Here is a 25,891-nt window from a genome sequence, read left to right on the forward strand (position 1 = left end):
CTGTGGTTAAAAATCTTCCAACAAACAAAAGTCCAGGACCAGATTGCTTCACAGGTGAATTCTATCAAACATTTAGAGAAGAGCTAACACCCAACCTTTTCAAACTCTGCCAAAAAATTGCAGACGAAGGAAAACTCCCAAACTCATTCTATGAGCCCACCATCAACTCTGATACCAAAACCAGGCAAAGATACTACAAAAAAAGAAAATTACAGACCAATATCACTGATGAATATAGATGTAAAATTCCTCAACAAAATACTAGCAAACAGAATCCAACAACACATTAAAAGGATAATCGTGTATTAACGCATATATGTGGAACCTAGAAAAATGGTACAGATGAACCAGTTTGCAGGGCAGAAATTTAGACACAGACGTAGAGAACAAATATACGGACACCAAGGGGGGAAAGTGGCGGTGGTGGTGGTGGTGGGATGAACTGGGAGATTGGGATTGACATGTATACAATGATATGTATAAAATGGATAACTAATAAGAACCTGCTGTATAAAATTAAATTAAATTAAAAAAAAAAGAACCCCCCCCAAATCTTTTTGAATCAGCAATTTGCCTTCTTTTTTCAAGTTTTATGCAAGTTAAGAACTCCCAACCATCATGTGTATTTTCCCCTTTATTTTTTTCTATAATTTAAATTCCTTGGTAAGGAGAAAAAAATACTTTTCATAGATCCATTTAGCAGCAGTCTGTAGACTATTGTCCACAGGCCAAAACCAACCAGTTGCCTGTTTCTGTAAAAAAAGTTTTATTGAAACACAGAATAAAAAAGTTCCGGGCTTCCCTGGTGGCGCAGTGGTTGAGAGTCCGCCTGCCGATGCAGGGGACGCGGGTTCGTGCCCCGGTCGGGGAAGATCCCACGTGCCGCGGAGCGGCTGGGCCCGTGAGCCATGGCCGCCGAGCCTGCGCGTCTGGAGCCTGTGCTCCGCAACGGGAGAGGCCACAACAGTGAGAGGCCCGCGTACCACAAAAAAAAAAAAAAAGAAAAAAAAAGTTCCAACCATCTGGAATATATACCGCGAAACTCAAAAGTCTATTTTGGCAGTGTTTACCATTTTTTAAACTTTTGCTCAATGTAAAAATCAAAAAAAGGGAGAGAAGTATATTTTAAAATATTTTCCCCACCTCTACTGTCAAAATGTCTCTCAAAATAGAATTGTTAATCTAGGTACCTTAAGGCTGAGATAGTATATTATTAACATCTTGTCCTACTATATAAGCAGACTGATGAGAGCAAGATTGAACAACATGAAAAATAATGTTGAAGCACTATCTTCAAAAAAAGGACAATTTTTTAAAATTTATTTAAAATTACAAAGTATTCAAACCAAGAAAATTTCTCAGCTTAAAATAACTCATTTGACTTCTTATATGAAATAACTCCCAATTAAAATCACTTTAATAAAGAATACTTTCACTGTACACTTGGATCACAAATCCCTTTGGAACCCAATTCTTCTTTACTCAATGACAAGTGAAAATATTCAAGTAATATATATATATATTTTTTTCAAGTAATATATTTTAACATAGGTAAGCTATCTAGTAACTAGATAGACATTCTACTACAGAAGTTATTAGATTTTTTTAAATTTGAAAGCTTTTTATTTGTTTTCAGTTTTTAAAGGTTATATTCTATTTATAGTAATTATAAAATATTTGCTATCTCCCCCGTGTTGTACAATATATCCTTATAGATTATTTTATGCCTAATATTTTATACCTCTTAATCCCCTGCCCTTATATTGCCCCTCCTCCTCCCTTCTCTCTCCCCACTGGTAACCACTGGTTTGTTCTCTATATCTGTGAGTCTAAAGCTATTAGATGTTTAAAACTCTACTATCATTAGAGATTAGTCATTAGGGTGACTGTTTAAAAATAAGTGAGGATGGTTCTTTAATTCACCTTCAACCTTATTTTGGAAATGTCCACTGCTATTATTCTTCACTAGTTAGGGAGAATTACCTCACTTGATAAACATGCCCACTACACTACATACTAGATGCTGGGAATAAAACAGATGCTGTATAAACTATGATTCCTGGACTTGAGAAATGCACAATCTAATAGGAGACAAAAAGATAATTAGATTACAGCATAATGAGAGCCATATTTATTTAAAAGTATGTTTTAGGATGAGCAGGGATAAATGGCTCTAACACTACTGGAGAGGCAATAAAATTTAAATTTGCATTAGATGTAATAAATCAAGGGTAATTGCCCAAAGGATAGAAACCAAATATATGAATAGTTGACCCTTGAACAACACAGGTTTGAACTGCAGAGGTCCACTTATACATGGACCATTTATTTCCCATAAATACATACTACAGTAGTATATGATCCACGGTTGGGTGAACCTGTGGATGCAGAATCACGAGTATGGAGGTCTGACTGCAAAGTTACACGTGGACTTTTTTTTTTTTTTTTTTGAACACGTGGACTTTTGACTTGTGGAGGATCAGCATCGCAACCCCCACATTGTTCAAGGGTCAACTGTATAGAAAACAGAAAAGAATATATGACCAACAAGTTCATAGAGAGAAAAACTCTATGTGGAATAAATGAAATAATAAAAAATACTGATATATAAGAAAACAAGAAGAGAGAAAAAGTGGACATAAATAGTAAAATGGTAGCCATAAACCCAAATGTAATAACATTAAATAGAGATGGGCTAAATACTCTAAATAAAACACTAGATAAAATTCAAAATCCAATTCTATCCTGCCTACAAGAGACACTTTACATTTAAGGACCCAGAAATACTGAAATTTAGGAATGGAAAAAGTAGAGACTTCCCTGGTGGTCCGGTGGATAAGACTCCACACTCCCAATGCAGGGGGCCCAGGTTGAATCCCTGGTTGGGAACTAGATCCTGAATGCATGCTGCAACCTAAGAAGTCCACATGCCACAACTAAAAGATCCCGCATACTGCAACTAAACATGCTGCAACGCAGACCTGGCGCAGCCTATATAAATAAATAGGGGAAAAAAAGAATGGAAAAAGTACATCATACAAATGCTAACAACAAGAAAGCTATTTTAACTACGTTAATAGCAGGGAAAACATAGACTTTAAGGTAGGAACAGTATTAGAGATAAAGAAGGACATTTCATGGTAACAAAGGAATGAAATCACTAGGAAGAGATCACAATTCTAAATCTGCACCCACCTAGTAATCGAGCAACAAAATACTTACAACAACAACAAAAAAATGACAGGGAGTTCCCTGGTGGTCCACTGGCAAAGAATCCACCTTCCAAGGCAGGGGACCCAGGTTCCATCCCTGGTGGGGAACTAAGATCCCACATGCCGCGGGGCAACTAAGCCCACATACCACAACTCCTGAGCTCGTGTACCTCAACAAGAGAGCCCACATGCCGCAAATTACAGAGCCCATGCGCCCTGGAGCCCATGCGCCACAACTAAAGAGTGAAAAACCGTATGCCGCAACTAGAGAGAGACCCACATGCCACGACGAAGACCCAACACAGCCAAAGAAAAATAATAACAATAATAAAGAAAATAAATTTAAAAAAATATGACAGAACTAAGAGGAGAAAAAGACAAATCTACACTCACAGAGATAGACTTTAACACATCTCTCTTAATATCAGGCTAAGCACACAAACAACTAGTAAGGATACAGAAGATATAAACACAATTAGCATACTAGACCTAATTGGCATACATGCAATCAACAATGACAGCATACAGTCGTCCCTTGATAACTGTGGGGAATTGGTTCCAGGACCCCTGAGGATACCAAAATCCACAGATGCTCAAGTCCCTTAAAGTTGGACCTCCATATAGGCGGATGTGGAACGAGTGGATACAGAGGGATGTTTATATTCTTTTCAAATGCATATAAAATATTTATCAAAATTAACCATATGTTGCATCATAAAAGCATAAATAAAAATTCAAAACTTGAAAATCTTTTAGAATATTCTCTGCACAGTGGAATTAAGTTAGAATTCAATAACTAAAAATAGAAAATCCTCAGCTGTCTGAAAATTAAACAATATCTTTTAAAATAACCCATGAGTCAAAAAAGAAATCCCAACAGAAAGTAGAAAACATTTTAAACTAATTAATAGTGAAGATACAAATTTTAAATCTTGTTTGCTATCTCAAAGCAATGTCAAACAAGGGAATGTGCAGTCTTAGAATGCATAGAATGGAAAGATGAAAAAGGCTGAAAAACAATGATTTAAACTCCCATCTCAAATTAGAAAAAGAAAATGAACTTTAAAAAAAGTGGAAGGAAGGAAATAAAGACAGGAAGAGGAATCAATAAATTAAGAAATATACAACAGAGGAAATTAACAAAGCCAAAGGCTGGTTCTCTGAAGATATTAATAAAACTTATATACTCCGGGTAAGAAAAAAAAACATGGGAAAAACAGAGATTACCAATATCAGGAGAGAAAAATGGAAAATGACTACAGATTTTTAAACAATAGAAAGATATTAAGAGGATATTAAGAAAAGTTTTAAGTTTAAATTTGATAACATACATGAAATCGGTGTATTCCTTGAAGAACTCGCTGAAACTGATAAAAGAAGAAACAGGAAATCTCAATTGTTCAGTATCTATTAAATAAATTGAATCTGTTACTAAACAACTTCCCACAAAGACAATTTGAGGTTCAGATTTCTTCCCTGGTGAATTCTTCCAAAAGTTTAAGAAAGAAATAATTTTAATCTTACACAAATTCTTCTACAGAACACAAAAGAACATTTCCCAACTTGTTTTGTAAGGTCAGATAATTTTAACGACAAACCGAGACAAGGACACTATAAGAAAGAACAATCACAGACCAAACACTTTCATGAACAAATATGCAAAAATCCCAAATAAAATATCAACTCGTTGAATGTAAATATATGTAAAAAAGATAATACAGCACAACCCAGTTTTTTTTATTCCAGGGTAGTTTAGCATTAAAAAGTCAATCAATGTAATTCACTACATAAAAAGAAAAAAGGAGAGAAATCATACGTTCATCTTGATAGAAAAAATATTTGTTAACAGAGTATTCAGAATCCACTTATGATAAAAATCCTCAGCAATCTACAAGTAGAAGGGAACTAAAAAAAACCTACTGCAAACATCCTACTTAAAGATAAAACTATTAATGCTTTCTGTAATACTGTGGTCCTAGCCAGTGCAGTAAGACAAAAAAGAAAAGACATAAAGTTTAAAAAGGGAAGAAATAAAACAGGCACAAGACATGACAATGTACTCAGAATGCTAAAACAAATAAACAAAAAACTGCAGAAAATCTATTAGATTCGATAAGTAAATCTGGTAAAATTGCTAGATTACAAGACCAGTATTTTAAAAGGTAAATTCCAGGTCTATGTATCAGCAAAAAAGAAAGAAAATGAAAAGGTTGTTTTTTTTTTAAAATAAATTTATTTATGTATTTTTGGCTGCGTTGGGTCTTCGTTGCTGCGCAGGGGCTTTTCTCTAGTTGCGGCAAGCGGAGGCTACTCTTTGTTGCGGTGCACACAGGCTTCTCATTGCGGTGGCTTCTCTGGTTGCAGAGCAAGGGCTCTAGGCACGCAGGCTCTAGAGTGCGGACTCAGTAGTTGTGGCACATGGGCTTAGTTGCTCCATGGCATGTGGGATCTTCCCGGACCAGGGATCAAACCCATGTGCCCTGCACGGTGCCACCAGGGAAGCCCGAAAAAGTTTTTAAACGATCTATTATAATAATACAGACATATCAAATATGGAAGGACAAATCTAAAAAGAGATATAATATGTATATGTTGAAAACTACAAAACATCTTTGAGAAAAATTTCAGAATAGTTAAATATATGAAGGGATGGATATAGTATATTCATGGATTGCATTTAAGTCTCATAAAAATGACAATTCCAAAAACTGATTTATAGATTAAGTGCAATCTTAATAAAAATCCAGTAGATTTTTTAATGGAAATTGACAAGCTGATTCTAAAATCTAGTTTGCAAAGCCCAAGAACAGACAATATTGAATAACAAAGCTGAAGAACTTACATTACCAAACATCAAGATACATTATAAAGTTATAGTTATTAAGCCAGTATGATATTAGCTCAAGGACAGACAAATAGACTAATGGAACACAAGAGGGAGTCCAGAACAGTCACCTGACTTCCGATAAATGTGACACTTGAGTGTAGTGGGGAAAGCATGGTCTTTTTAATAAATGTTAACAGGTCAAACTGATTTTCCTAAGGTAAATACTTAAATCAAGTACGGGTAGATTGTTGATATAAATGTAAAAAAGCAAAACAATAAATCTTTTAGAAGAAAATAGAATAATATTTGCATTACTGCCAATTTCAGGTCACAATAAGCAACCCATGAAGGAAAGTTATGGACTACTTTACAATTAGGAACTTCTATTCATAAAAACACACTACAAAGAGAATGAAAAATCAAGCCACCAAATGGGAAAAGATGCTTGCCTTAAATATATCCAGCAAAAGACCCACATAGAACATACAAAGAGTTATACATCAGACAAACAAAAAGTCAGATATTCCAGATGATAAACGACTTGAACTGGCACTTCACAAAAGAGACTCTCCAAATGGACAACAGACTTATGGAAAGGTGCTTAACTTCAATAGACATCAGGGAAATACAGAATTTCAAGGGTTGGTGAGCATGTAGAGCAACTGGAATTCTTATCCAGTTGACCACTGAGCAACATGGATTTGAACTGCACAGGTCCACTTTTACGCAGATTTTTTTTCAATAAATACAGCACTACACAATCACCGGTTGGTAGAATCTGAGAAGGCAGAACTACCGATACAAAGGGCCCACTGTAAAGTTATATGCAGATTTTTGACTGCGCTGAGGGTCAGCACCCCTAACCCTTGCATTGTTCAAGGGTCAACTGTACACTGCTCACTACTATGCAGACTGGTACCAGGCCTTTGGAAAACTGTTATATCCACTGAAGCTGAACATATGCATGCCATATAACCCAGGAACTCCACTCATAAGTATATATCTGACAGAAATATGTACATATATTCACCAAAATACATATTCATGAATATTCAATTAGTAATAGTCAAAAAGTGAAAACAACTCGAATGTCCATTAGGCTGAATGGATAAACCGGGATATTCATACAATGGAAAAAGATACAGCAATGAAAATTAACAAACTACAGTTACGTGCAACAAAAAGAGTGACTCTCACAAACATAATGTTGAGCAACATAAGCTAAATAGAAAAAGGTACATGGACTTCGCTGGTGGCACAGTGTTTAAGAATCCGCCTGCCAATGCAGGGGACAGGAGTTCGATCCCTGGTGGGGGAGATCCCACATGCCGCGGAGCAACTAAGCCCGTGCTCCACAACTACTAAGCCTGCTCTCTAGAGCCTGCGAGCCACAACTACTGAAGCCCGAGCACCTAGAGCCCATGCTCCGCGACAAGAGAAGCCACCGCAATGAGAAGCCCGTGCAAGGCAACAAAGGGTAGCCCCCGCTCAACACAACTAGAGAAAACCCGTGTGCAGCGACAAAGACCCAACACATTCAAATTCAGAAAAAGGCAAAACTCAACAACTGCGTTGAGAGCTAGGAGAATGGTTACCCTTCATAGGAGTAGTATGAAAGAAGGCAAGGAAGAGGTTTCTGGGGATTTGGGTAACACTCTCTTTTATTATTATTATTACATTCCCATAACTTATTTATCTTAAAACTGGAAGTTTGTGCCTTTCGACCACCTTCACCCTTCTGTTAACCTTCCACCCCCTGCCTCTTGCAACCACCAATCTGTTCTCTGTATCTGTGAGTATGATTTTTTTAGGATTCCACATATAAGTGAGATCATACAGTATTTGTCCTTCTGTGACTTACTTCACTTAGCATACCGCCCTCAAGGTCTATCCATGCTGTGGCAAATGGCAAGATTTCTGTCTTTTTTATGGCTGAGTAATATTCCATTGTGTATCTATGTACCACATCTTCTTTATGCATTCATCTATCGATGGACACTTAGGTTGCTTCCATGTCTTGACTACTGGAAATAATGCTGCAATGAACATGCGGGTGCAGATACCTTTCTGACATAGTGATTTCATTTCCTCTGGGTAATGCTCTTTTCCTTGACCTGGGTGCTGGTTACAATGTTGTGTTCTCTTTGCAAAAACAATTCATTATACACCTATGCTGTGTGTACTTTTCTGTATGCATATAAGTCAATAAAAATTGACTTATATGCATATAGAAAAATTGTAGCTAGAAATGAGACTAAATACTGATACATCACTATGATGCTCTACACGTGTTTTAGAGGTTGGCCACAGATTTAACACTAAGACTTCTAATAGCTGTATGAGAAAAAGAGAAGTTGTCAGTTACACATTCATGCCCAGTAGATATAAATAAATCAACTACCTAAAGCTACAATTCTTGGCACTAAAAAAAGACAGATATTTCTCATAAAAATCTTCACAAAAGAAGATACTTTTTGACATAATAAACAATGTTCTTGACAACAATTTCAAGAAGATCCTCTGTAATTGCTTCTTCTGCTGACCCTCAATGTAGGCTGATGGAATCTTATCAATGCACGAGAGGGGCAAAAGCAACTGGGATAGGAGAGAGCAAAGCAATGCAGTCTACATACTCAACTGCTCTCTGATGATCTCGACTGATCCAGAGATACATTTTATAAACCTGTAAGACTGAATATAACAGTGGATAAGCTTCACATATCTCCCCCCTCAATATCATATCTCTCACCTGACTTCTGACATTTATCAGTCAGCAGTGAAGATAATACCCTCTAATAAACATGTAGGGGAGAGCTATTCTCTGTTGTCAGTTGAATATGAACCCAGTTAAGCTAGGGGAAGAGATAATGACCTTCTGTGAATGCTGAGAAGCCTACCTCCGACTGGTAAGATGATCATCCTACCTCCACTGTGAAAACCTACTACTAGGGCTCTAAGAATCTTTAGAAATGATACTGAATCTGCTCCAAAGCAATACAGTACAGGTAATGTTGCTCAAAGTCCCAACCCAAAGTTCTACTATGTAAAGCATGACTAAAAGAGCTTTAGCCAAAAATATAATCACGAGAGGCAAGGTATGAACAGTCTTAAAAGGGCATTCTCAAGCAAATATCAATAGTAACAAGGAAAGTAAGTCACTGAATTTAAAGTTATTTAGAGGTTTATACCACCAATAATACTCAATAATATTTCACATATCTGCAATGCCTCCACCCTGCTTAAACACAGGAATAGATCATTTTTTCCCTGATTATTCAGCAACCAGAATGTTAAGAAGTTCAGAGTGCTAAAGCTCACTCACTGAACTCAGGCCTCTCAGTGACTTTTTTTTTTTAACAAAAAAATAAATAAATTTACTTCTCTGTTTTCCTAGTTCACAACCAATTATAATGAGCAAGTCAGGATGAGAAGCACAAAGAAAAAAGCTGGTAGAAACAGGCAGAGTTGCAAGAAATAACAGCTAACTTGGTAGGAGGAGACAGTAAATGCAAAAACAGACCAAGAACTCCAAACACACAATCTTCTGAGGCCATGTAGCAAACAGCTTTATGTCCCTCAAGAGTCTCCAAGGGCAACCACTACACAGGGTATATTCACGGAAACAGATCCAGAGTAAAGTCACTGATAAGGATTATATTATACTACGTAGAGTTTTTTTAAATAAGGTAGGGAAATGTATAATCCTTTTCTTTTTTAATGTTTTATTTATTTATTTGGTTGCTCCAGGTCTTAGTTGCGGTAAGCTGGCTCCTTCGGTCCAGTTCGCTGGCTCCTTAGTTGTGGCATGCGAACTCTCAGTTGTGACATGCATGTGGGATCTAGTTCCCTGACCAGGGATCAAACCCAGGACCCCTGCACTGGGAGCGCGGAGCCTCATCCACTGTGCCACCAGGGAAGTCCCTGCATAATCCTTTTTTAAAAGGAGTTCATCCAAAATGTTTAAAATATTCTTTATTGTAGTTTAAATCGGAACACTTAATTTATAAGCTTCAGTTATACGGAAGATTGCACCCCACAATAAATGCTGAGTAAAGCACTGCAGTTGATAGGAGAATTTTAACTCAAACATCAGTTACATGAAAAATATGAGCATCTCATTTCCCAAAAACACTGAGAAAATGAGGTGCTACTGTTATTTAAATTAACATTCATGTTATGAAATAATATCTTGACCTATAGAAAACTAAGAACTATGTACGTGTTATTAAAAGTACTTTAATTTTGAAAATCATCACTGGTCTCCACTGTGCTTAGCTCATCATACTACCTCTTTCAATCTCTCATTAATCCTTTCCATGCACAAGACGGGAAACTTATGACTTTGTGTGGGGAGTTTCTCTTAAAGAACTGGTTTGAACATTTAACAAATGTTATTTTAAAATATTTATCCATGTATATTTAAATGTTTATCTTAATAATTTATTTTTCATAAACTGATGTTAACCCACAGAAAGAGAATTTATATTTTAATTATCCTTGTCACCAGAACTAAAATCAAAGGAATATGTACGTTTTTCAATAACCTATGAAGCTTAAAAATGATAGAAAAAAATGAGTAGTACCTGATTTTCTATGGATGAAAAATGAAGGTTAAAAAAACTCCTGAAGGACTTTAACAATTTAATTTTTCTAAATGGTAGAGAATATGCAGGGAAAATACTAGTTGGTACACAGAACTAAAGTCAGTCTATGAATATTTTGGAGTTGAGTGTGGAACATTTAGAGATCTCAAATGACCTACTTTCTCTCCACCACAATCTGTGAAAAATATGATAAAGGAGTACTTATTTGCTGACAGAAGTACTACGTGTTTTTAGTCTATAATATATAAATGTTCATGAAAAAATACAACTGATGAAATAATTACATACACAATCACAATGAACCAAAATTCAATTCCTGACTATCCCACCTAACAAAATAACTCACTTCCAAAGTTTAAACTGTAATAATATTGTTCTTATATAAGGCGTTTTTAAACCAAAAAAATTGTGTAGTTACATAATAAGGTTGTAAACCTAAACTGAGAGTACAGTATGCCTAAATTGTTTAAGGGATAATGAAAATCATTACTGTATAAGTATTAATACATATGATAGAATGATAGTCAGCAGGTGGGGAGAGTTTGTTTTGGTTTGGTTTGGCTTTCTATACTGTTCCATTTTTCCAGAATATCAGCAGAGAGTCACAATACTTAAGGCACAATTCAAAATGTTTTTGTTTACAGAAAAAAATGCACATGCCTCATCCAGCTACCATTAAACATATGTCTACCATTACCCTGATCATGTTTGGAGAAATTCAAAACCAAGTATAAACTCATTCTGCTTGAAGACTATTATTAGTTTCAGGGCTATCATTGAAGATTACCAATGATCTAGTCCAAGTTTATTTTACAGATGAGAAAACTAGAAAATGGGCTTATTAAAGGACACACAATTAATGACAAAGTAAACTTAGAACTCAATTATATGTCCACTAAACCAGCTTCTTCCCAACTTAAATACCAAATAACGTCTGATCTGCTACATAAAAATTTTTAAATAAATTCATTAAGGGACATGGGTGAGATACCCAGGGTTTGGTTAACTCTGAAAGTGAAAACCGACAGAAATGCATAAATACTGATTTGCTCATTTTGCTGAATTTAGGTGGGGATACTTAAAACATCCAAATGGCCTACAGTGACTTTTTTCCAAAAAATAGAAGGCTTTTAGACAAAGCCTATCAAATACATCCCATTACTACACAAGGATAATAATTTATATGCACCATCAACTATCTGGACGTGAAGAACAGTGTTTGTAGTATTATCCACATAAATAAATACACAAGTTGAAATCTAAGCCAGAAATTGAAATTTATTTTAGCTACAATACTAAATTTACATGTAAACTGTAACTAAACTCAGCACTTATACTCACTTCAGAGTAGAGAACAAGAATTAGGCAAATAAACATAATGAAAATACAGCTAGCCCAGACAACAGTCCACACAAATCAGTGTGATGTGACTGAAATTTCTTAAAACATAACATGTATCTTAAATAAGGTTGAGGTACAAGTCCCTTTCTTCTCCTGAACTGCCTCCGATGCCGTGACAAAAATGGAGATGCAAAGGGAATAGAACCCTCCACTGATTATTTTTTCTCATCTGTTTTTATTCTGCCTTAAAAAATAAGTGGAGCATAAAACCTCTTCCCATGTACTGTGTTTTACCCCAAATCTTCAACATCCACCATTCCAAAGATGGCCACACTGATTCAGAGCAATATATGTCAGCCCAGGTGTTTAAAGTTTTAGGTTGAAACATTTGGTTAATTAACACCATGCTGCAAACACTCAAAATCACTTCAGCTGCCACTACTACAAAACAAAACTCCCCAAAACAAAAACTGTTACCCTCCACTGGATTTACTCATACAATAAATATTTACTGAGTGTCAGATGCTATGGTAGGAAGAATGAAAGAAAAAAGAAAACTGAGCAAAAAGCAGACATGGTCGTTGCCCCGTGAAGCTTAACACTTATGGGGCCTTTATGAAATACATCACCCCAAGAATCAGTGTATATGTTGGGGTCTGCTTGAAAACGTCCTCTTTTTAAAAAATAATTCTTTTTAATACATGTAAAGGTAAGAAAATCAGCCTTGCTTACTGTTCTATTTACCTAATTTTTAGAAATTTGCTTAGATGTAAAAAAAATTTCATACAACCTATCTTCCTCCAAAGGTTGCATGCTAGACAGCACAAATGGTGAATTCAACAGATTCCATATTAATATTTTACTGTTTATAACTCCAAGTGCCATATAAGTCAGTAAGGCAGGTCTTCCTGCTAGATGGGCAAACAGCTGTAATAGTCTAAGGTAAAAAAAACAAAAAAATCACTCGTTATTTTGAAAGTTTGAATATATATTTGAAAGTTATTGAATATAGTCCTCGTATAAATACCTATATTCTGCTTAAGATGCTAGACATTATTTACAGAGGAAAAGAAAAAAATACAGATATAAATTGCAAAGGAGGAAAAGGTCTCATCATTCTCTCATTCTTACAGGATTTTCGACAGCTGATGAAGAGGGATTTGATGGAACAATGTAATTTTACAGCAACTTAATGGTTTAAAGAAGTTCCTAAGGAATGAATGCTTAGGACTTCAATTTTTTTTAATACCCAGAAACAAGACTTAAAGAAAATGTCAGCATGTTAAAAGTTAGTTATTTCTGAATACTGGGCTGGCTGAAAGTCATTACGTCTCTTATGTTTCTACATTTTCTAAAGTAAGGGAATACTACAATTACAGTTAGAAAACAACTAAAGAAAGGCAGATCTTGAAATAAATCACTGACTAGGTATCCTCGACAGTCCCACTCTTGCTTTCAACGGCAGAAACAGCACTAACACTGCAATTTAGAGTGGAGAGGACACGGACGGAGATACACACACACACACACACACACACACACACACACACACAGACACTTAGCTAGCATGTAGTAGGCACTTAATATTTGTGGCACGAAAGGACAATATATATGTAAACAAGCCAAAACAAACAAAACGCACTCCGATTCTGAGGCAATACAGTAAACAATCACAGTAAAGATTACTTTACTAAAAGCTGCCCAACAGCTTAACGCGCACTAAATGAAAGAGCTCTTTTTCCCTGCCCTCCTCTTTTACTCAGTCACTAGATTGCACATTCGAAACAAATCCTCCCCCAGCCCCGCCCCAAGCCCTACCCTCAGCTTCTCCCAGCACTGAAATTGATGGAAAGTCCGGGGCCTTGGCGGTACCCAGACCGGCCCCCCTCTGGACGCTCTGCGCTACGGACACACCCGGCGCGGTAGCTGCCGGGGCTACAGCCCGTTATCTCCGGGACCCCCAGGGACTCGCGCTCGCCCCAACCCTGAGCCCGCGGCGCCGGCGGCCCCCCTCTTCTCTCCCAAGCGGCGGGCCGCTCCGTACCTGCACACCGTGATCAGGTTCCTCCTCTCCACCGCGGCGTTGCGGGCGGTCAGGCTCTTCCTGCCGCCGCCGCCGCCCCCGCCGCGGTTCCCGCCCAGGCCCCCCAGGCTCCGGGAGGCCATGGCGGGCTGACCCCCGCGCCCCTTTTGTCTCGTGCGACCCCGCCCGCTGCCCACACCTGCTTCCCCGGGCTCTCGCTCTGCTTGCGGCCGTGGGGCCGCGGGAGGGTGGAAGGGAAGGAGGGGGGGACGGAGGGAGGGTGTGGAGGACGGTGGGGGATTCGCACCCGGGGACTAGTGGCTGGCGCTCCGCGCCAGGGCTCCACACACACACACACGCACGCACACCACACACACGCACGCACCACCCCCGCCCTTGCGCGCGCCGCCAGCCGCCGGGAGGCGCGTGCAGGCCGGCGTCAGCAGCTCCCCTACTTCCCCCAGGGACCTCGGCGGCCGCGCAGGCGCGTGCCCGCCGGCCCCGCAGGCCCAACCACCCGCGCTCGGCCGCCACTGGCTCCCCAGCTGCGGGCACCGCAAAGAGCCACGGGCCTCACGCGCGCAGCCCCGCCCTCCCTGCCTCTATCGGGCCAACGCCGCCCCAGCTGGAGCCAATCGCAGCGCGCGAGGGGCGGGGCTGGCCGCGCAGACCTTTAAAGCAATCTGCTAGAGCCCCGCCCAGGCGCGTGGGCAGCTGTCAAGACGCCAGGCCCGCGCTCTCAGCCGGTGAGCCGCAGGCAGTCCGCGCTCAGGGGAGCAGCGCCGCAGCTGGCCTGGGGATTGTGGGATGCGGGACTCGGGATTGCTACGGGCGTGTGGACGACCCTTGCCAGGAGCCCAGCTAACGGCTGGGATCGCTAGCTCTAACGGCTGATCCCGTTCCCAGAATCCGACTCCCCAGCCTATTGGCACCCGTGGCTACAACGCCGAGCCAGCAGCAGCGCCGGCTCCCGCACCTGACCCAGGGCTGACTCCCAGGAAGGGAGCGGATTTTCTTTTGTCCTACCGCCCTCCCCTGGCCTAGTAGACAGCTACAGATAGCCCAAAGAGGGAAACTGCCCGCAGAACATCCCTCTTGCGGCGTCTGGTGGTGGGATTTTTGCCGCCACTTCGCTCCTACCTTAGCCCCCAGCAAGGCCTGCAGCCCGGACTGACCACCCACAGAAGAACGAGAGCGGTGCGAGTGTACACTCTGCTCCTTTCACCCTTCTCCCGTCCTGGGCAGTGCCCCCGGAATTAGTGGGGGGGCGGTGAGCCTCCGGGCAGTGTTTGGAACCTAGCGCCCACTTTCCAGAGCCTCTCCACCCCTCCGGCCTTACCAGCAGGGAGGTCCTGGCTTCGGCCGAGTTCTCTGGTGCTCATCTAGGTCGGCTGTTCACCTCTCTTTGCATCAATATGCCCAGATTTTTTTTTTAACTTTGTATTTTATATTGGGGTATATATAGCCCATTATAGAGTTGTGATAGTTTCCTGTGCACAGCAAAGCCACTCAGCCATACATATACATGTATCCATTCTCCCCGAAACTCCCCTCCCATCCAGGCTGCCACATAACACTGAGCAGAGTTCCCTGTGCTCTACAGTAGGTCCTTGTTGGTTATCCATCTTAAATTTAGCAGTGTGTACATGTCTAACCCAAACTCCCTAACTATCCCTTCCCCCCCTTCCCCTCTGGTAACCGTAAGTTTGATCTCTAAGTCTGTGAGTCTGTTTCTGTCTTGTGAATGACTTCATTTGTATCATTTCTTTTTAGGCTCTGCATATAAGGGATATCATATATTTCTCTTTCTCTGTCTGACTTACTTTACTCAGTATGACAATCTCTAGATCCATCCATGTTGCTGCAAATGAATATGTGCAGATTTTAGAGTGAAATCCTTGACAGCTATCCCTGTGGAGCCTAGCACAGTGCTGTGCATAGAACAGGTTCGCAAATGTTCATTAAATTTAACTGGAAGTCACATTTGGAATTATTTTACTCTAATTTTACAGTTTAGGTGGTTCTAAAATCCATTAAACTTCCAGCTCTGGTTTTGACATTCCTGTCAAAGAATATTATAGAATAGATATATAGATATAGTGTAGATACCTCTGTACTTCTTATATATTATACAAAGTACTACAGGAGGTTACTGTTACTCTATGTGGAATGCTTTTAAAACAGAGTTATGTATATTAAAGCTGTAGGTTACTAATTTCCGAGGTTGTAAAAAATTTTAAATCATTAGGGCAAAGACTGAGCCCTTTCATCCACTCATCCTAATCATAGTAGAATGAAAATACATGTAGAAAAAAAAACTCTCTTAACTAATTTACTACGATAAATATTCAGATATTAAAATTATAAGAAACAATTCAGACAGACTTTAAACATTATCTTTCACATAAATAAAAGTAGGAGGTTTTTCCAGGTCAGTGCACTTGTTGCCAAACATTTCTTGTTGGCTCTGTGGTGACATAGAGGCTTGTAAGGAGGTTTACCCTACTCAAATTGAAACTGTTGTTTAAACACAGATGAAAACTGCATAGATGACAAAGGATTAATTTCCAAAATATACAAGCAGCTCATGCAGAAAGAAAACTGCATAGAAAAGAGAGTGAAAAGCCATCAGTTATCAAGAAAATTCCATGCTGGTTTGTCCTGCAGGAGTGAGAGAACACATATGTCTGAAACACTTATCAGGAAGACAAAAATGAGTGGTCATGTTAAATAGAGAAAAGTGAGGTGTCATTATTCTCAAAATTGGCTTTCTAGCCTTTCAAGTACATTTTCATGTTTTTTGTACTATGAATTTATATTTATGACTGAAGACTTGGTAAAACTCCATCTTAGATGATTAGGTGATAATGTTATTTTTTCAAATGCTACTTTTAGGGGGATTCAGTTGACATTGGCACTTGCTGAACAAGATTTTGCCTTAAACCATCTTTTCTATGTACAGTGTGCCATTAAACTGCCACATGGGGGCCTTATGTGATTAAGCTTTTTTCTTAATTACCTTGAGCTATAGGTCCTGGGTCTCATTCTTTCTCCAGATTACTAATCTGGTGATAACTAAACAATTATATGCAGTGCAGAGTAAAATACTACTATACAGCCACATGAGCTTTCACATTACTTTTTGAACTTTTTTTGACATCTATTGCAATTCTTTATTTATGCAAGAATTTGCACAAAGGTTATTCAGAGGTAAAAATACACAACAGTAATAATGAAAACAGTAGATGCCAAATTTAACCTACAAGAATTCTGTAGAACTGAATGGGCAGATCATACTCATTCACCATTTTCCCCATCACCTTGTTCTCCCCATCAAAAAAGACAAAAAAAATTTTTTTAAAAGACAAAATTACAACTGTGACATATAAAATGTCCTCAAATCTAAAATACTACAAGCCAGAGAGATTACCAAAGCATCATTTATAATCTCAAAGAAGTGGACTTTCTTTTCTTAAAAAAATAAATTTATGTATTTATTTTGGTTGCATAGCATCTTAGTTGCGGCACACAGCATCTTCATTGCAGCACACGGGATCTTTAATTGTGGCATGCAGGATCATAGTTGCAGCATGCGAGCTTCTTAGTTGTGGCATGCATGAGGGCTCTAGTTCCCTGACCAGGGATTGAACCTGGGCCCCCTGAACTAGGAGTGTGAAATCTTACCCACTGGACCACCAGGGAAGTCCCTCAAAGAAGTGGACTTCCTGTGTATGCCCAAACCCAGCAGAAAAGATTGATAAAATTGAAGAGACATTTTTTTTTAATCTATGAAGCAAGTTTCACCATAAACACAAAGGAAAAATGACAGACCGAGAAAACATATTTGACATTCTCATCATGGGCAAATAGCTAGTTTCCTTTTATACACAATGTTCCTGCAGATCCTTAAGCACAGTTTCAGTAGACTGATGAAGGTGGAAGCCAAATAGGAGAGACTAAAAGAGTGGGAAGTGGGAATCACACAGCTCACTTGGGATATTGGTATTTTATCCCTATCGTTGTGTTGTTACTTTTCATGGAAATGACTTCAGCACATTTTAAAGCTGATGGAATGAATCCACTGGGAGGGATACGTTAGAAATGCAAGAGAGAGAAAAAATGATCAGAAGTGAGAATGTGGAAGAGCACTGGGATCCAAGGCACAGGTGCATGGATTGAGCTTCGGTTAAAGGTACTAATTCTCACTTGTAACCATAGAGAAGGGTGGGAGCACAGGTGCAAACATAAGTAGTTTTGAGTATTTATTATTAGAAGTTGAGGAAGGGCTTCCCTGGTGGTGCAGTGGTTGAGAGTCCGCCTGCCGATGCAGGGTACACAGCTTCGTGCCCCGGTCCGGGAAGATCCCACATGCCGCGGAGCGGCTGGGCCCGTGAGCCATGGCCGCTGAGCCTGCGTGTCCGAAGCCTGTGCTCCGCAGCAGGAGGGGCCACAACAGTGAGAGGCCCGCGTACCGCAAAAAAAAAAAAAAAGAAGTTGAGGAAGTTCCCATCTGGTAACTTCTGCTTTATCTGCAAATTAAAAGACAAAGTCACCCGCTGAAAGATTCAAACAGTCCATCTTACAGTGAATAGTAGAATGAGTTGACTAATGAAATTTAGGACTCCTGGTCAGTGTTTGAGGACCTATTTAAGACTGGCGATGATGAATTTACAATGGGCATATCCATCCTATTGTGTGACTTTCCTTGATATTATTAGTGTATTAGTCATCTCAGGCTGCCGTAACAAACACCATAGTGTGGTGGCTTAAATAATATAGATCTATTTTCTCAAAGTTCTGGAGGCTGGTAAGTCCAAGATCAAGGTGCCAATTTGGTTCCTGGTGAAAATTCTCTTTCTGGCTTGTAGGTGGCGCCATCTCCCTGTGTGCTCACAAGACCTCTTTGTGTGCAGAAGGTGGGGTAGCAGGGGAGAGAGAGAGAGAGAGAGAGAGCAAGCTCTCTGGTGTTTCTTCTTAGAAGGGCACTAATCCATTATTAGGACCCATCCTCCTGACCTCATCTAACCCTAATCACCTCCCAAAGGCTTCATCTCCAAATACCATCACACTGGATGGGGCGGGGGGTAGTGCCTCAATGTATGAATTTGGGGTGAACACAACATTCATCCCAGAACGATTAGACTGCTGGCATGCAGGTAATAAGGAAAATGTTGATTTCATGCAGGAATGAGATTTTTATGAAAGGGTAAAAGGAAAAGACAAAAATACAAGGAAGTTTGGGATATGAACAGTGTGATTCTAAAGCACATTAGGTTGGACACAGAGGGAAAGACGAAAAGAGAGAAATGATGGGTTGGGGTAGAGAAGAGGGATCAAAGGCCTGGATGATCTGTTAAGTCCGAAGAATAATCATAATGGATATAGCTGGATAAGCAAGGTAGGAGAGGAGATTGGAGATTGTGGTCAGAGAGTGATGTGCTTGAATAGCAGTTTTGGAATTAAAGCAGTTATGGGTGATGACAAAATCCAAGGTTTGTAACCATGGTAATATGTACCAGTGGAGGGGTTGAGGAGTAGAGCTGGTGATGAACAGAGGTTAAAAAAAAAAAATTTGTAAGTCAGAGTTTTGAATGGCAATTTATGTTGTTATGAAGTCATCCAGAATTACGACAGGATTTAGAATACACAATAGCCACTGTTATCGTCAATAATTCAGTGGGAATAAGTGGGAGATTAGTAGATAACAATACTGTCAACTTACCTAAGCCTTAAGCATTGAGAGCAAATTTTGTTGGCTTGCTTGCTTTTTACAAGAAGGTGGAGAAATAATGGTCTAGAAGTGGCAGTAGAAACCAGGAAAAACACGACTCCTCTGGGCCAGAGGTATAAAAGGGATGAAATTATTCAAAACAAAACAAAACAGAAACATCCGTTTGAGAGCTTGACAAGGGAAGCAGAGTCTTTATGGGAGATCCATGTTTCCATTGTACCCATGGAGGATACAAGGTAGTCTTAGTCATACAGCAAAAGTTCCAGAGGGCGTGATGGAAGAGGGTGGCCGACAAGGTCCAGGGCAAGGAAGTGCAAAACATGTTGGTATGGATGGTGAGGCTGGCATTACAGGCTATGCTGAAGAGTACCTTGACAGCTCTAACAAATTGTTCTGTGTGAAAAGGCTTACTCTTTGAATAAAGGTTGATAAAAACAAGTTGGATTTGGTCTTACAGTTTCTTTGAGGAGGGCAATATGGGTTCTTTCTTCTTCTGTTTTTTTTTTTTTTTGTGTCTTGGAGAGGGGTGTTAATAAACCAAAAATTACAGACTCCAGACACTGCATGGGTTATATCAATGAATATTCAGAGCCATTCTCTGATATAGGTAGTTATATTCTCCCAGTTACAAGCAAGGAAGCAGAAAGTCTAAGTAACACAGTCACAAAATAAGTGGCAGAGCTGAGATTGAAATCTTGATCTATTAGATGCAAAGGTCCATTATTTTTCCTAACATGTTTACTATCTTTTTGAGAAAGTAGCTCCAGGTAAGGCTTAACATAAAACCCCTGCTTTGCACACAGAGTACTTAAGAATCAAGAACGATGGTAGGCAATGACCAACTGCATGCCTTGTGGAATACAGTCTCCAGGGAGTTGAGAGCACCAGAGCTCAGGCTTCGATAATGCTTTATAAGAAATATAGAATGCGTTTCACCATTGGAATCAGCAAGAAAGTCACCTGACCAGCTTAGGGAGGGCAGCAGTTCTTTCATTTCTCTCCTCCCTCTTACCGTTCTTTTTGAACTAGAAACTTAGCCTCATGTTGCACCAAACTGAATTACTTTACGCCAAAGGAAATTGTGCCAAAGGGAACTGTTGGCAGCATTTTCCAGTACATTAACTTTGTTTTCTACCCAGTCCTCTCCTCTTCTGTGTTTCTATCACACATCATCAACATTTTTCTATGTCATCTTAATGACAATAAAAATTCTTCTACACCATCATAATAACAAAACACTATTCCGTGGTGTGGTTGTATCATAATTTACTCCATCAACCCCACATTATTAAACTTTTAGCTTGATTCCAACTATATTATTATAGACAACGTCAGCATTGCAATATCTGTATATCCACGATTTCTGCTTTAAGAGAAATTGTTGCACACCCTCAACTATGTGCTGAGTCAAAGGCTATGAAAATTTTAATGGTTAGAAATTAAATTTTTCTCTAGAGCTGTCTTACCAATTTACATTTCTACTAACAGTACATAAAAGAGCTTTCCTAAACCCTCCCCTATTCTGGGAACTATCATTCTTTTGGCTGTTTTTCCATATAATAAGCAAAGGGCAATATCCTATTTAAATTTTTAAAATATTTATTTTTTTGGCTGCGTCGAGTCTTCGTTGTGGTGCGTGGGCTTCTCTCTAGTGGTGGCGTGCGGGTTTTCTCTCTGTAGTTGTGGTGCACAGGCTCCACAGTGTGTGGGCTCTGTAGTTTGCAGCAGCCGGGCTCTCTCATTGAGGCACGCAACTAACTGTATGCAACAATTTCTCTTAAAGCAGAAATTGTGGATATACAGATGTTGCAGTGCTGATGTTGTCTAAAATAATATAGTAGTTGGAATCAAGTTTTGGCACGGCTTAGTTGTCCCAAGGCATGTGAGATCTTAGTTTCCGACCAGGGATCGAACCCTCGTCCCCTGCATTGGAAAGCAGATTCTTTACCACTGGACCACCAGGGAAGTCCCTTGTTTAAATTTTAACTTTTAAAAATTTTTTTTCTTTTTTTTTTTTTTTTGATGTGGACCGCTTCTAAAGTCTTTATTGAGTTTGTTACAATACTGCTTATGATTTATATTTTGGTTTTTTGGCCACAAGGCATGTGGGATCTTAGCCCCCTGGCCAGGGATTGAACTTGCACCCCCCTGCATTGGAAGGCGAAATCTTAACCACTGGACCACCAGGGAAGTCCCTTAACTTTTTTTATTAGTAGTGAAATTGTACATTTATTTCATGTGCTGATTTGTCACTTATATTTTGTCTTTGCCTATTCATGTCCTTTGCCCATTTTTTCTAAAAGAGTGTGAGTCTTTTTATAGTGATTATCATATTGGTCTATTGTATGTATAGCAAATACTTTTTCTAGCTTGCTGTTGCCTCGTTTATGGTGCCTATAGAGTTATTGTATAGAGAGATGTTGAAAATATTTTATATAAATTAAATTCATCGTTCTTTTCCTTTATTGGTCTTTCCTTTGGTTATTTTAGAAAAGCCTTTGCCACCCCCAAGATTATAAAGGTATTTTATGGTTTCTTTTTTACATCAAAAATAGTTAATCTATTGTTCTCATTTAAAACCGTATTTCTGGGGTGAAAGTGGCGGGGGGTGGTGGTGGTGGTGGGATGAATTGGGAGATTGGGATTGACGTCTATACACCAGTATGTATAAAATGGATAACTAATAAGAACATGCTGTATAAAAAAATAAATAAAATAAAATTTAAAAAATAAAACCAGAAAACCGTATTTCTGTAAAAATTTCTATACACTGTGGCTCCAGGAAGACAGATATCACATTCATTATGTTTAGCATCTGACACATTGTTTTTAATATTCAATAAATATTTTTTTAATAAAAAAGATAACTCATCTATTTGAAATACATGAAGGTGTGAAATTAGGATATATGTTTATTTTTTCCAAATGATTAGCCATTTGTCCAATTCTACTTATTAAATGATTCATCTTTTCCCTACTGATTTGAAATATTAAATTTATCATGCAATAATTTTAATAAGAATTTTACATTTGTAATAAAGATTTGTGCTCATGATAATAAATCCACAGAGACAATGAACCTATGTTTCATAAATGTTTCACAGCAGCTTTTTTCTAGATATCTCTCCAGACACACAATACAAATATACGTACTGAATTTTATCCAGATGGGCTCATGCTACATACAGTCAATATATATTTTCACCACCTGTGACTATTTGTATGTGTTTGTTTACAAAGTTTTCTTCCTTTCAAAAATTTTGTATTTTTATAGTCAAATTTATGTATTTTTATTTTTATGTTTTCTGGGTTTTCATGCTTTAAAAAGCTTTTCTTTATGCTTAGATTATAAAAATGTTTGCCTATCTTTCTGCAGTGTGTTTTTCCTTTTTTAATTTTCTTTCTTTCTTTATTTTTTGCATTTGTATATTTGATACTTACAGAACTTATCTTGGTGTAAGAGACATTTGGTAAAAAAGCATAACTTTTCCAAATGACCGATAGTTTGATACTGGTGTTAAATAATGCATTCTTTCCCACTGATATAAAATGCTACTTTTGTTAGATTCTAAATGTTTATATATATTTGAGTCTATTGCTGGATTTTCTATTCTGATCCTCTGATTTATCATTTGTGAGCTACTGGTACCAAAATTTCATAAGTACTGAAGCCTTATAATTACTTTAAATATCTAGTAGGGCTTATCTCCTAATTAGTATATTTCAGAAGGGTCTTAGGCAATTTTAGAATGTCTGTTCTTCACAACATTAGAATCATTTTGACACATTCTTCCCCACAAAAAGGCTATAGAAATTCTGATAAGAGTGCACTGCATTAATAGATTATGTTAAAAAATATAAACATCTTTGCAATATTCACAATGTTCTAAGACCAAGGTATGTGTCTTCATTTCCTTGCATATTCTTTTATTTCACTTGTGGAGATTTTGTTGTAAAGTTCCAGTGATAGTATGACTAGTTTTTTTCTTTCATTATATGTCTAACTAGTTATAATTTTTACATAGGAAAGATATTTAATTTTGCACAATTATCTTTTTAAGTGTATTTATTGTTATTAATATATTTTCAGTAGATTCTCTTAGTTTTCCAGGTAAACAGTTATATCATCTGAGTTAATTCATGTAGCACTAACAATATTGACAGGCACTTGGTACATATGCAATAACCATTAGATATAATTATTATGATTATTACTATTTATATTAGTAAGTTATTAGAAAGACTAAATTGTCCATGATGAAGTAAGTAGGCTTATATTTTTGGATCTTGGCAAAATCATTCTAAGTTTCATCTAAAGGTGGTATAAACATGCATATATAGCCGAGATCATTGGGTAAAACAAGAGTAACAAGGGAAGACTTGCTTTATCAGATATTAAAATCTATTGTAAAGTATATAAAAACATACTATAAAATAGCAAAATACTAGCTCAAAAACAGAAAGATGAATGGAGAAGTTAGTGAAGTACACACACAAATCTCTTTAATATCAAGAATTCATTTTCATAGGTAAAACTGTATGAATGCCAATTCTATAAAGTAGTTTTCTGCAAGTTATCTAACTTATTTAAATGTAAGATCTTTAAAAATAATCATCTTGGGGATATTTGGCAAAAGCTAAACATCAGTGAGAAACGGGTTACTTACAAACTTCCAAATAGGATTTTAAACTACGATGTCAAGGATATAAAATATATATATATTGCTTTAAATCTTTCTGCAGGTAGACTAAGTGAGACTTCTTAAGTTTAAAACAATTTTCAGGAAAATTCTCCTTGACAGCTTCTTTTTAAAAAAAAATTTATTTATTTATTATTTTCGGCTGCCTTGTGTCTTAGTTGAGGCACGTAGGATCACATGCCGACTCTTTGTTGCTGCGAGCAGGCTTCTCTCTAGTTGTAGCGCATGGGCTTGGTTGCCCCACAGTCTGTGGGACCTTAGTTCCCTGACCAGGGATCGAACCCATGTCTCCTGCACTGGAAAGTGTATTCTTAACCACTGTACCACCAGGGAAGTTCTCCTTGAGAGATTCTTAAAGTTAAGAGAATTAAAATACATTTTGGTACCAGTTTACTATGTCCACAGTTGAATTCTGTGTAAACATGTTTAAAATATATCAAAAAGACAATGACAGTAATGATTGCCTCCCTGAATTTTCAGGGTCATGTTAATTATACTGTTACTGAACTCACGTCTGGTTGCTCACCACTCAAAAGCCAATACTAAACAGGCAAATGTTGGTTAGAAAAGAAAAGTTGCTTTTTTCCCTGACGACCTGGGGAGAAGGTAGACTTGTGTCCAAAAACCAACTCTGAAGATTCTGCTTGACCGTGAAAGTTTTTAAAGGGAGATTCATTTGGGGAGGGGGTCAGTCTTCATTATCTACCACTGTGTGCAGACTTTCTTCTGATTGGTTGGTGGTGAAGTAACAGGGCGGTGTTCCAGGAATCTTGTACTCAGCCTGAAGTTACCGTTCTCCACCTGAGTGGGGCCTTAGCTCCTGCAGAAAAACTCAAAGGTATTATTATATATATCCCTTGAGGAGGAACCAGGACCCTGCTTTATTGCTGCACTATTGTTTCTTGACTGCTCCTCCATTGTTTCTGCATTCCCTCCCTTCCCCAATTAGCATATGTTAGGATCTGCCCTTTGGAACTCAGGGAAGGTCTAGGAAGCTGAATGAAGCCTATTTTCAACAAACAAGAAAGGGGGTGGGGAGGACACGGAAAGGATTTGTACCCAGGAGGACCTCACAGGGTCCTGCTCGGTTTCATTATATATATATATATATATATAATATATATTATTATATATATACAACCTTATGACCACTAAGATCGCTGCTTGGTGTTCAAAAATTGGACAGCTGCATACTTCAGCTCTAGCCAAGTATATTTCCCTGTGCCAACCAATGAACCTAAAGTTAAGTGGAACCGAGCAGTACACTGCATGGTCACTCCCAAGTACAAAACCCCTCTATGTCTCCTGCCTCTATTTTGTAGAAAAGCTGGTCTCCCAGGCCTCTCAGAGTCACAAAGGAACAGGCCCAAGCAGTTAATGATTAGGACAACAGAGTCAGAGACTCAGTGACTGATAAAAGAATGAGATTAGGGCTTCTCTGGTGGCGCAGTGG

The 25,891-nt window shown here is 38.5% G+C and overlaps 1 protein-coding gene across 3 annotated transcripts in view; it reads right to left on the reverse strand.

The window, feature by feature from the left end:
- RUNDC3B (RUN domain containing 3B) overlaps positions 1 to 14,343 on the reverse strand; it is a 147,025-nt gene extending 132,682 nt beyond the window's left edge. For 2 of the 3 annotated variants that reach the window (XM_024738427.1, XM_024738425.1), the window contains exon 1: positions 14,029 to 14,150. In XM_024738427.1, the coding sequence (XP_024594195.1) occupies positions 14,029 to 14,150 (122 nt within the window). Of the gene's footprint in view, positions 1 to 14,028 lie in introns of all 3 variants that reach the window. The other variant, XM_024738426.1, reaches the window with a different exon arrangement.
- Between the last annotated feature and the right edge of the window lie 11,548 nt (positions 14,344 to 25,891).

This window comes from Neophocaena asiaeorientalis, unplaced genomic scaffold (genome assembly GCF_003031525.2).
Source record: "Neophocaena asiaeorientalis asiaeorientalis breed wild unplaced genomic scaffold, Neophocaena_asiaeorientalis_V1.1 scaffold89, whole genome shotgun sequence".
In the NCBI taxonomy this organism is placed as follows: domain Eukaryota; kingdom Metazoa; phylum Chordata; class Mammalia; order Artiodactyla; family Phocoenidae; genus Neophocaena; species Neophocaena asiaeorientalis.